Here is a 13,053-nt window from a genome sequence, read left to right on the forward strand (position 1 = left end):
ACTTGCTGCAACAAAGAAAAACAATTAGCAAATTAATATAGTTAATTTGCACTTCTATTTTGAGGCTTAAGTTGCTTTAAAGGTGCTTAAAAAGTACCCTCACACCACAAACTAATTAGAGGCTATTAGGAAAAGAAAATATCTGCATTTCTTAACTTCTTCTACTTAATATTTTCAGCCCACTAAACTGTTAAAATAATATGAATGACTGGCTTTGTGCTATTTTTTTACATAAGTTTTGCCTGTTCAGGAATTAGCCATAAGACTTTAGTATCATTAATTCAATATAATATTTTTTAAAATCACCCCTAAAAACCCAAGTGAGTGGCAGTTTAAGAGTACTTCCAAAGGGAGTGGGGGGAAAACACTTCCAATGAAATAAACATAGTACTAGGGAGTAAAACTGGGGAAGGAAAGCTAAACTCAGTGAAATTTGAGTACATCAATAGCCCAGGTGGGGTTTTGTTTGTTTTTGACTGATAGCCTTTAGGAACTGCCTACTTACCTATTTTTTGTTAATGAACAATTCTTCCATTTCATATTAATTTTATATCCTGAAATGCTTGCATAAAAATAGTACACTTCCTATCAAACTGTTTCCATTGAAAACTTATGATACAAAAAGATTGTAACATTCTTCGGGAAGAGTAAGGAAAAGCTGTCAGTTTTTCTAGTTGGGAATAGCTGACAAGGCAATCCTCAAATTGCTATCTTTTAGGAGCTATAGTCTGTGGAGTTTTTTTAAGTGAATAGGAATTTATATTTTAGTGCTAACTGAATTCTTCATCACCTAACACCATGGTACTGAAAGGTCTGATATTACCATAGATGCATTTTATGCATGTTACACTCATTTCCTATTTCTACATTATTTTCAGAGGAAATATCTTTATCCTAATGGGTTCTATTACTATCCTAGTAATTGCAGTTCAGAAAATTCACTCTTACAGGCAGGAAGGTGGTTTCCTAGTCACATTTGACTCAATTATTTTATTTCTCAACAGAATAGGCCGCGATATAGTCGATTGGAGAATTAGAAAAGCTGAATTGTTCACTGCTGTATCTGCAGCATCTAGAACAATGCTTGACCCAGTCTGGATGCTGTTCAAATCCTGATCCTGCTGCTGAGTAAAAGGTTTAAGTCAATTAGTTCTTCCAGGATCCAGGCTAGATAATCCCTCAAGTTCCAGTCAATGGTAGTGGCAGTATTTCTTATTCTGCCTCTAAATGCTCTGAAAAATAGTGGATGAAAATAGTGAAATGTTTAGAACAGTATCAGTTGGTGGAAACTTGTAAACATATAGCTCAAAAGACAGTAGTATTTCGATTTGGGGTCAGGGGAAGGGTGATAAACAGATTAGGTACAAATTGGCAGTTATAAAATAGTCCCATACATATAAAGTATAGCATGGGGAATACAGTCAATAATATTATAATAACTATGTATGGTGCCAGGTGGGTACTAGATCTATTGAAAGACATTACTTTCTGCAAGTAATTCCAAAAAGGGATTAGTACCCACTATGCTGTACTCCTGAAACAAATATAATATTTGTTTATATCATATAAACAAATATAACAAAAAATTGTTCTAAATCAAAAACAGTATTTGTTACAAATTGTGTGCGGTGTCATATCATAAGGACAAAGATAAAAGTCTTTTTTATGATGATAAATTATGTCTTTTTTTAACCCGTGACCTAAAAAGATGGTTTAAATATGTCATTATTATGTATCAGTAGTGCCTAGAATAATGTCTGGCTCATGGTAAGTATTCAATAAATACTGTTCGAATTAATTGTGTAACAGTAACATTCCTTTTGAACTCTAGAAGCAGTTGGGCCTTTACCCATCCTTAGAGAGCAATGGAGCAAGAACAGAAATCCCTTAAAAGGCCAGGACTAGTAACAGGGCTGAGCTAAGCTCACGAGAAGCAACAGACAGGCTTAAAGCACTGAAGGGAAAGAAAAGAGGGCCTAAAAATACGTGTGACAAAAAACCAAAACATAGTTTTAAAAAATCAGCGTAAGAGGAAAGACGTTTCTATAGCGAACGTTGGCATTTACCGCAGGTCAACGCTTGTCACCAGGCGGTCCTTAGCTGCAATCTGGCTACCACCAAAGTCCTTGGCTATAGCACCCCACTTTTAAAAGGTTCTTATTAATACTGACATGCCCAAGTTCATTCGAGTTCCTTAGAAAGAGAAATGATAAGCGCTTAATTCGCAATCTATTCTCCACTCCATTCAAATAACGCAGCCAATAAAAAAACCCGCCCTGAGCAAACGACTGGGCAGAGCTGTGACAACCTCAGTAGCAGGAATACCCAGGAGAGCCGCCGTACGGCCCGAATGTTTGCCTCAGGAACCTCTGGAACCCTCAGCCCGGCAGGACAACCTTCCTTCCCTGTCTCCGCCCTTCCAGGTTGGTCCCAGCCCCGGCAGCCCGGGCAGCCTGGACCACACCCGCTTCCCTCCGGTGGCCTGTCCGCCCCCGCCGCAGTTCACGGGAGCGTTCTTCCTGGGGCGGGCGCGGGCTTAGGGCGCATGCGCACCTCCACAGGGCGCCTCCCTGCCTGATCTCGCGAAGTTACGTTAGATTGGCCGCCGGTGACGGGTGGCTGGCCAGGGGCGGGAGGGCTTCTGTGGTAGAAAGGGAGGTCCGCTCGGCCGGGCGCGCCGCCCCAGTGCTCTGTGGGATACTGGAAGTCTCGAGCGTCTCCTCCCGGTTCCCAGCCCTCCGCTGGCCCGCACTCTTAGAAGCAGCACACACCCCCTGCCTTCCCTCTCCACCTCCCCCTTCCCCCCTCGCGATAAGAAGACCCGGCGGCAGGAGAGGGGATGAAGATGGCGGACGCGAAGCAGAAGCGGAACGAGCAGCTGAAGCGCTGGATCGGCTCCGAGACCGACCTCGAGCCTCCTGTGGTGAAGCGCCAGAAGACCAAGGTGAAGTTCGACGATGGCGCCGTCTTCCTCGCTGCTTGCTCCAGCGGCGATACGGACGAGGTCCTCAAGCTGCTGCATCGCGGCGCCGACATCAATTACGCCAATGTGGACGGACTCACTGCCCTGCACCAGGTCTGTGAGCCCCGCCGCCGGCTCTCTGACCCTGCGGGTCTTCCTTGGCTTTCTCCCGGGCCCTTCCCTCCGCTCTGGGCCTCCTGATGCTGGGGGCGGCTTCCCGTCGATGAAGGAAGGGAGGGAGAGAAGTGGTGGAGGGAGGGCGCTAGGTTTGAGGCCCCTTTCAGAGCAGTTGGTGGTGGAGTTGGGAACTGGCCGATTTCCGGGGCAGAGGGGGAAAGAGACTGTGGTCGGCCCAGCGCCCCAAGGCCATAAATCGACGTGTATCTGGGATTTGGGGTCGAGACTGGGGAGATGTAGTGTGGTTGTGCCTGGCGGTCCGGATGTCAGTGATATACTTGGAGGACGGGAGATGCTTAAAACGACCAACAAGGGCCATTAGGGACGTTTGGGCAGTCGGACGTGTTTGGCTTGTAAGGAAGGGCATTGGATTTGTTTTAGTTTGTAGGACTTGATTACAGATGATGATGATGGTGATAGTAATGAAGAGCCGTAGCCTAGTCCCCTGAGCGGATGATTTCCTGTTTTCTTCTTTATTACTCTTGGTCACTGGGGAGGGGAAAACGGGGTGCAATTAATTGATCTGCACAGGCTGAAAGGGAGGGGATTGGGGTAAGGAAGCTTTACAAGAGCTTGCCCACCGCCGGGCCCGAACGTATTGAATGAAGAATTTGCCGCAGAATCAGAGATCCTTGAGCCCCGAGTCCTGGGGTTTATGCACTGGGGTTAATAAGAGAAGAATAAACACCCAGCACTCTTTTCAAAGCCAATTAGTTACCAGGCTCTGATTTTTCTTTTGGGGGTGGGATAAAAGAAAGCTGGTCACAAACTTTTCTCAAAATGGATGCTTTGTGCATGTTAAAGTTTTATAGTAGTCTGATTGGGATCTCTCAATGTTAGCCAAATAAGGAGAAACTATTGGCAATCCAGAGATAATGTTCCTTTGCCTTTAACAGGCCAAAAGCAACACAACCACGTAGAGTTGTGCATAAAAAGCAATTTTTAGTGATGGTAAAAGGTGACAAGACAGGCTATTTCCTTTTCCTTAGTGGGCAACTTGGAATTACTAGAAAACTAATTTACAGCAACGGTTCCCCGTACATTGAAAAGACTTGTACTATCTCAAAGTCGCCTTAGTATATGTAATACTGGAAGAAAAACTTGTTTGGGAGGTTATATTTTATGCATAATACCTTGTTGCCTTTGTAAGAGAGGTGTGTGGTGGTATTTTTCTGTTTACTTCTTGTTTAATGAATGACGATCGCCTTAAGTTTTAATTGAATTCTCATATCAAACCTAGCTTATGGCCTTTGTTTACAAAGGTGACTAGCTGGACTGAAATGACTGACAAATTGCGGAACAAATCTGGAATTAAGAGTGTGGCACCCAGTAAAAATATACCATTGTCTTTAGATCTTTCTCTCGTTAGTTCAGAGTCTGTAATGTATATGCAGCTTTTTATTTGGCTGAGCTTTATTTGAATGCATTGCGTACCTCTAAATTCTAAAAACATAATGTTAAGAGTGAAAAAAGTTTGCTATTAAAAATGATAATATAATTATATAACAGGAATCTTTTTAAATTGGTGTGGAAGAGTTATCAGCATCAATTGATCCTGAAAGAGTTATTGTGTGCCTGAGGTCAGGATACAGTTGGATGATGGTTCACATCAATATGTTTTATTAAAATTGTCAAATAGAAATGTAAAGTTATTACTGTTGTGGAGAAATCCAATTTGTTGGAGGAAAATTTCTAATACTTAATATCATTGGCTTAGATAAGCAAAAAAAACGTGTCAGGTTTCTTAAAGGTTTTTTTAATAAATTTCCTCTCAATTTGGACATGTTGCAAGAATTATCAGACTTATCAGTGTCTTCCTGAACAACTGAATTCATTGGCTACTTTGGCATTATATAGATGCAGTCTTTATTGGATATTTTATTTTAGCTGACAAGTGCTTAAGCAGAAGTTTCCAAGTTTATGCATAATCATTTGCATAACGTTTTTGTAATTTATCCATGTAATCTTTAAATCCATGAAGCCAATGTCTTTAAAATTCAGGCACTGAAATTTTTTTGTTTTTTTCTACTCATTTCTCCTTTATTAACTCTTGTATTTTTCCCCATTGTGATTATGAGCACAAGTAGTTTGGGTCAAATTCAGGACAACAGATAATTAAAGGTGATAAATACAACTTTTAAAAAAGAATCACAAGAAAATGTTAAGCTTTTAAAGAATCTCTTGAAAGCTGCTTGTTTTAAATACTTAAATTATAGAACCTAAGGTTGGCCCACTGATTTGTTTTAATAGTTTTTGAATTTTTTTAGCCTCTTGAAAAACCATAGAATACTTAAAATGTTTTTACTAGATTAATTATTGGTTAGTGTTTTGGAATGTTCATTTACTTTTTTGGTTCTGATCAAGTGTCCTAAATTTCCCTGTCAGGAGAAAAGTGTTAAGGACATCACAACATACAAATACACTTCTTAATCCAATATTTTACTTTAATTTTTTAATATAAGCAGCTTGTGTTTTAAGTTTCTTTATTAATTGTTTAAATGTGCCCTCATTAGAAGTTACAAAAGATAATAAATTTTAGCTATTCTTTTCATTTAGAAATATGTCATGCATGAAAGAAAAAAGGCAGTGTTTCTTGTCAAATTTTCTACCTTGGGCTGTAGAATAGCCCCTTGTACTGCTTATGCATAGCTAGAAAACTGTATGGAAATTATGAAATAAACATCTGATTTTCTAGAACTGAGGTGTAGAGATTTTCATTTCTACAATCATCCCTGATTTTATAGCTACCTGGTAGAGTTTTATATTTACATGATCTTTATTTAGGTTTACTTTATAAAGATTTTAGGAGAGTATTATTAGAGTTTTTGTAAGAATGCTTATTGCTGATTCTAATATTGGTGGGCATAAAATGCAGGACTGAGATTTCTTCCAATAGTTCTTCATTTAGCCTTTTGTATTCCACCTTAAAATCTTACCTACTTCCTCTGTGCCAGTGACTTCTAAGTCAGTTTCCAGTTCTTAGAGCTCCAATCCCTCATTTCCATTTTTCTACTGATGATGAAGTATTGATTTAAAATGAAATATTTGTTATTCAAATATGATTTTACATTGAAAAATATGTCTTTAAGTTGTAGTATAGTAAATAGAGGTCCATCCTCTTCTGTAGAATAGCAATTACTGTACTGTATTTATATTTACTTTTAGTCATTTCTTCAAAGGACCTTATTAAACATGGGTTTTCATAATTATAATTCAGTTTACAGTCTACTTTATCACTTCAACCTGAAATGAAACTTATCTTTCTTCGCCACCACTTTCTCTTTGATATCTGTTTCTGTTAATGATATCATTAATCTCTAGATCATTTACATTTTAATTGTTCCCTCACCCCCTTGTCTAAATATATTTCTATCATTCTTCTTCAAACTTGCCTTTGCATCAGTTCTTTTCCTTGTCACTCTATCAGCCTAGTTCATGCCTTTATTATCTCATCCCTAGAGTATAGTAGTGGCTAATTACTTTCCCCACCTCTTTTCTCCCTGGCCCAATCCAACACTTGTATTTCCAGCATTCCTATTTCTATCTGATTAATCTTTATATTCAGTAATTTCCATTTGAATCTTTTTATTTATTGATTTCAGAATGAGAGAGGAAGGAAGATAGAGACACACACAGAGAGACAGAGACATGAATTTGTTTTTTCCACTTATTTATGCATTCATGGGTTGATTCTAGTATGTGCCCTGACTGGGGATCTAAACTGTAACCTTGGCTTATTGAGTCAGCACTCTAACCAATTGAGCTATCTGCTTAGGGCCCTGGTTAATCTTTTTCTTTTTTAAGATATTATTTATTTATTTTTAGAGAAAGGGGAAGGAAGGGAGAAAGAAAGGAAGAGAAACATTGACAGGTTGTCTCTCACATGCCCCCAGTGAGGGACATAGCCAGCAACCCAAGCTATTCTTATTCCCTAACAAGAATCAAACCGGCGATCTTTTGGTTTGTGAGACAACACTCAACTCTCTGAGCCACACCAGTCAGGATGGTCCTCATTAATCTTTCAAAGATACCACCTTGTGTCACTCCTCTCCTCAAATTCATATTTAAAGTGTTTCATTATTTAGCCTATACCTGATACATCTCCGCTATGTTGTAACTTTTACTTGTCACTTTTTTATTTCCATGTCTATGAAATGATCATGCTTTTTCTGCTAATAGCATGTCCTTCCTCTCCTTTGCCAATCAAAGTCCTAGTCATCTTCAGTGTTCAACTTAAATTGCCAGCTGGAAGGGATCTTTCTGTCTTTTGCGTTCGTGTAATACTATGGCACTGGAGAGACACTCCTCCGGTGTGCTCAGTATACCTTACATTTTGCCTCTCTGTTGCTATTAAATTATGAAAAGTGTTTGTAAATTTGTCTTTCCTGGATGACTCTAAGGACCCAATCTTCCATATTTTGTATTTCCAGAGCCTAACACATAGTAGGTGCCCACTAAAGGTTTATTGAATTGTATATTTTGCCTTGTATCATGGGTAATGGTTATTTGTATGAGACAAATCTTTAAAACCTTCACATTCAGATACTTAGAGAATAGTTCATGTACATAGTGAAACTTGTATGTTTATTTAAAAATGAAAATTTCATTGTGGAACTTTTGTTCAGGTTTTTTGTTATCTTGAGATTGCAAAATTTCTTAGTATTAACTTTCTTCCTATTAAAAAAAAACCCCTTAACCTGTTTAAATCTTAAGTGATAGAAAAATATTCAGTTGAGTCATTAATAAATATGCTATGTTCTTTATAAGGGGCTGAACGTAGGTCCTGTGGAGGAATACAAAGTAGAGTTAGAGCCATGTTATATGCCGTTTTAATTTTAGAATTACTGAAGTTATACTTTACAATACAAACTTGCAGCTAAGTTTAGTATTAAATCCTTTTGCCCTTAAAAACATAAATTCTATCAATTTCTAAGGCAGCCATTTGAAGCGTGAAACGTCTTTGTAAAAATACCTGGTTCTCGTCTTGTCAGTAAAAGGAATACTTTTGTGCAGTCTTTTCTTAAGTGCTTCATCTTTCAGCCAATCCATTTTCACTGAATAGTAATCTGAAATGTAACTCTCTTTTTAAAAGTATTGTAATAGGGCTACTTAAAGTGTTTTCCAGCCAGAAAGAAAAGAGACTAGACACAGCTGATTTTGAGTCTCTTGTTAGGAAATTGTGTAATTGGTATATGTAAGAGATCTATTTAAAACTGAAAGTATAGTTTGTAATTGTTTACCCTTTTTTTTGTTTTGTTTTTTGGTGAGTGATGTTGATTTAAGATCTTGGAAGAATTTGTTGGATCACTTATAAATAATGTTAAAATCTGTGATTAAAAGAATGTGCAGCTTAATTATTTTTTCTACATAATTTTCTTGTCAGAAAGCTGTAACACTTTAGGATGATGGCTCTTAAAATTTTTTTTGTTGAAATCATCCTAAATCCACTATTTAAAAAAACCCACCTAAACAAACATAGAAAACTTATAACCCCATACCGGCCCCTCACTTCCTGCAAATAAATGGACAGCCCTAGCCATATATGGGTTGTGCTGGTAGGGCATCAGTGCCCACACTGTTGCTGTTATAATGCCTCCTCTGCAGTTGCTGCCTTTGTGCTTCCTGGCAGCACTTTTGTGGTCTGACTTTGAAGTGTCACAACCAAGACCATTTTTCATGTGCTTCAGCTGCAGTGTGATTGCAAGCTGTGACTGAGCATTTTCTAGTATAGCCAAGTAGAAGCACTAGATGCAATAGAGAAAATTTTTTCATCATCCATTTGTTAACCATATTTTATAAAATACTGTTCAAATAAGAAGAGTACCTATGCTTTAAAAAAAATCTAATTAGATGATATTTTCTCTTTTATTGGTTCTAGGGAGAGGGGAAGGGAGAAAGAAAGAGAAACATTGATTGGTTGCCTTCTGCACACACCCTCACTGGAGACCAAACCTGAAACCCAGGCATGTGTTTTGACCGGGAATTGAACCTGTGGCCTTTTGTTTTGCAGGACATTGCCCAACCAACTGAACTGTACCAGCTAGTGCTAATTAGATGATTTTTAATATGTAACTATTTAGGAAGGGGGTATAAAACATTGTTTTTCTTACTGCTGTAACATGTTAACTTCTTGACACTTCCCAAAGTTGCTATTTTTATTGCATCTCTGCCTGCCAAAAAATCCATTTTTACCCCACTTTTCTTTTGAAAATTTGTGAGGTTCAGCAATTATGTTGAAAAGATGGCGTATTGGCATTTTCGTATACATCTTCGAAAAGTTGAAAATCTCCAACAGTCATTTTGTGTTTATTCTAATTCGGGGTTAAGTATGTACTGGTCATGACTTATCACAGTGTTTTATTGAGGAGCAGAACTGGCTGGTGAGCATTTGCTGACGATTTGTTATTTGTGAAACACTATGGTAGATCCATTTGCAACCAGTGTCTCATTTAACTCTCAGAATGTCCCCTTTCTCCTGATCAAAGCTACTAAGATAATAAAGAGCAGAGCTGCATTCTAACTCAAGACTATCTGGTTCCAAAAGCTCAAACTTCACACTATGCTAGATGTCTTCTTTTAAGTCTGAAGAAGAAAGTGCATATTCTTAAATCTTCAAGCTGTTAAGGTTGATTTTTGGTATTCAGAGGTTTGCCCCACTAGTCAGCAAAATATTAGACAAACACACACATATATGTAATTTTTTTTTCATCTACTTTTGTTTTAGCTGGCCAACACTTTTAGGAATTTTCTATGGTAATTGAAATATAGTAATACTGTATCTGAATTAATCTCAGGACTGCCAATATTGTGTTTAACTAGCCATTATATGCAGAATATTGGATCAGGTGCTTTGGGAAGCTTCAAAGGAAGTAACAATAGCAAGAAAAACTTTTTTTTTATTTTTTAGTACATAAGAGTTTAATCTTTAAATGTCTTCAGTTTCCTTTGTTGTAATAATAATTTATTACTTTTGGTGTTTTTATATACTGTATTTTTAGGACTGTAAGATGCACCAGACCATAAGATGCACCTAGGTTTTAGAGGAGGAAAATAGGGGGAAAATTTTGGAAGCAAAAAATGTAAAATATTTAATAACCTGTGACCCTGCTCCACTGCCACCCCTGCCTCACACAGCAAGCCAGGTAAACTATATTCGGACTTTAAGATGCACCCTCTTTTCCTCCCAAATGGGGTGTGTGTGTCTTATAGTCTGAAAAATACGATATTTGCTTACAATAAATGTTTTATACACACATTCTTAACTCTTAATGATGAGATAAATTTTAGGCAAATTCATATCACTGGTATTAAAAAAAAGAGATGAAAAAGTAACCTTGAGTGGGTCACTGCCATTTAGCTTAATCTCCTGTAATTTACCTTCTGTGCAGTGATTATTGGTATTTATAATTAGAATGTGAGACATTACATGAAATGCTGATAAAGTTACTTGAATTAACTCCTGAATTAGTAAAACAAATTTTTAATATTAATTCTGTTTGATTTTAATTGGGGCCCTTTTTGGTAGGAATATTCAAGTTATGAGACTATTCCATTCCTTAAAAACATTTTACAAACTTTAGGTAAATTATATTTCAGATCGAAAAGGCAGTAGAATTTTTCCTTATATCTAATAAATGAAAGCGCCATTGAAATGTGATTTGCTTGTTGCCCATCATATCATTGATTCCCAGAATTTTGCCTTACATGGACCAATAACATGTTTTTAAATTTCTTGATGACTAAAAGAAAATAGCTTAATTTCCATTTTGCCATGTTTGGGCATTAAAAACAACTAACCCGCTCACCTCCTATCCTTGTCATTTCATAAATAAAAAGAATATTTTAACAACAAGAATAGGATATAGAATATGAATATATTCAAATAAAGGACAGTGGGGTGTGTATAGCAGTCTTGCTACATTGACAACAGATGTTCTTGATGCTCTTTTATGCAAGTAGAGAAAATAATTGAGTGAACAGATTTCATAACTTTATTCCCTTTGTCTTCCTTTTAGGTCGGATTTGATAGAATGTAGGTGGTGTAGCAGGCTAGATAATCGGGGTGCAAACATTTGGCCCTGATCATCCAATAATGAGCCAAAAAGAATTTTGCCAGATTCAGGGTATTGGTGAAAGCTCCCTTTAGGAACCACTGGTTTCATACTTATATTTCCATATGCCATTGCACATTTAATCTTCCTCTGGAATGTACTTCCTGGCTTATTTATGTTAGGGCACAGCTCAAAGCACAAAGTGTGGTCTTGCTTGACCACTGGGGCACACAATGATTCTCTAATGTGCTGTATTTAAACATAAGTTTGACACTTACACACTACCTGCTATCAGTATATCTTATCTCCTGACAAAATAGTGAATTCCTTCAAATAGGGGCTTTGATTCATTTTTCTTTAAATTTTTATAACTGCATTTTTAAAGCAGGTGCACAGTAAATATTTGTTGGTTTTAAAAATTGAATACAATGTAGACTAATCTTGTGAAGAGCTGAGTTTATATTGTGTAAAACAAAATGATGACAGTTTATGTGGGTAAATATAACACAGCTAGCAAACCTTAAAACTTTTAATATAGAAGTGTATACCAGTAATTTCTTTTTAGAATACTTTAATGCAAAGGTAGCCCATTATTACAGTCAAAATTTGACAATACTTTAAATAAATTTATTTTTGAAATGGGATATATTCCTGATTACTGATACAAGTAGAATTTTGCTCAATTTATATAACATCTTAAAATGAATTTCTTTAAACAAATCATTGGGTGCTTGTTTAGAAAAGGAATCCTTAGAATACTGGCGTTAGAAACTAGTTTATATGTTCTAAATATTTTCATCAATACTTTTTTTTTAAATAACATTTTCACTATGGATCCCTGTATGTCAGTATTATCAGACCTTATTAGTATTTTGGCTGTTTATCTTTTCATTGTTGGACGAGCTAACCATAAAAAGACAAATTGAACTCTGTTGTTGATTGAAGTGTGCTTGCTTGACTTGAATGTTCTTTCATGGGTGGAGACATTCCACGTTGTCATGTGTCATATAGGCATCTCTGAAATGACATTCAGTAGAAACCATGGAAAGAAATGAAGGCATTCCTCAGCTGTCACCTTTTTAGTAATCTGTTATATGCGTACGTGCGTTGAGTGAGATATTCTGTAGGGAGAGCTTCACAGAATAAAAAGCATTACTGTAACTTGATTATTAACTCATTTGAGATAAAATTATTAGTTTTTTGTTCAACATACTCTTTAACAGAAAAAAATTATTAAGACTGTAGAAAGTTGTATCATTTTCTTGAATATTTGTATTGGGCAAAGGAGAAGTTTTGTGAGATGTGAATTGATACCCTCTTAGAAGTTAACCACGTGGGAAAGTATATTTTCCCCGAGTTAACTATTAAACATGCCTTCCTATTGTCTTTACCTTTTATTAAACATACTAAAATATATGCATTTTATTTGTCTTCAGAATTACTTTGGGTGGTTATAAACTTATTTCAGCAGTTATGCTTTTTGCTTGGAATATTTCTAGAAGTCTATTTGAGCTTCAGCTTCAGAACATTCTTTTGAATATTTTTAGTGTTGAGGGGGGTTTTTTTGTTTTAAAATTCAGGAGAGCTTTTAATGTTGAAAATGATAGTCATGTGGAGGATAGACAAGTCTGGTGGATAGATGGTAGATAATGGTTAATAAATACTATCAATGATTAGATGATACTTTCTAAAAACCTTGTTCCTAATTGGAACACGATCATAAAAAGGCCATCTTGGATTTTATTTAACTGTTTTTACATTTTTGGGGCTTGAGCATTGTTTAGAGTTTGTTTATGATTAACCTAGGGCATGCTTCTTTTGTTTTTTAGATTTTGCATGAAACAACTCAAGGTTATAGCTTGT

The 13,053-nt window shown here is 36.8% G+C and overlaps 1 protein-coding gene and 1 long non-coding RNA gene across 8 annotated transcripts in view; one reads left to right on the forward strand and one right to left on the reverse strand.

Moving 5' to 3' along the window:
• Window positions 1-236: 236 nt before the first annotated feature.
• On the reverse strand, window positions 237-2,568 carry LOC118984713 (uncharacterized). The gene is made up of 2 exons (XR_005065973.1): window positions 2,067-2,568; window positions 237-1,232 (listed from the first exon to the last, which is right to left on the reverse strand). It is a non-coding gene; the product is annotated as an uncharacterized LOC118984713 (long non-coding RNA).
• A 77-nt stretch (window positions 2,569-2,645) lies between these two features.
• Window positions 2,646-13,053, forward strand: part of PPP1R12A (protein phosphatase 1 regulatory subunit 12A) — a 141,498-nt gene continuing 131,090 nt past the window's right edge. For 4 of the 7 annotated variants that reach the window (XM_037042812.1, XM_037042816.1, XM_037042815.1 and 1 more), the window contains exon 1: window positions 2,649-3,076. In XM_037042812.1, the coding sequence (XP_036898707.1) occupies window positions 2,840-3,076 (237 nt within the window). In that variant the 5' untranslated portion in view covers window positions 2,649-2,839. Of the gene's footprint in view, window positions 3,077-13,053 lie in introns of all 7 variants that reach the window. The other 3 variants (XM_037042818.1, XM_037042814.1, XM_037042813.1) reach the window with 3 other exon arrangements.

This window comes from Sturnira hondurensis, unplaced genomic scaffold (assembly GCF_014824575.4).
Source record: "Sturnira hondurensis isolate 20B ecotype Veracruz unplaced genomic scaffold, ASM1482457v3 Scaffold0003801, whole genome shotgun sequence".
Taxonomy (NCBI): domain Eukaryota; kingdom Metazoa; phylum Chordata; class Mammalia; order Chiroptera; family Phyllostomidae; genus Sturnira; species Sturnira hondurensis.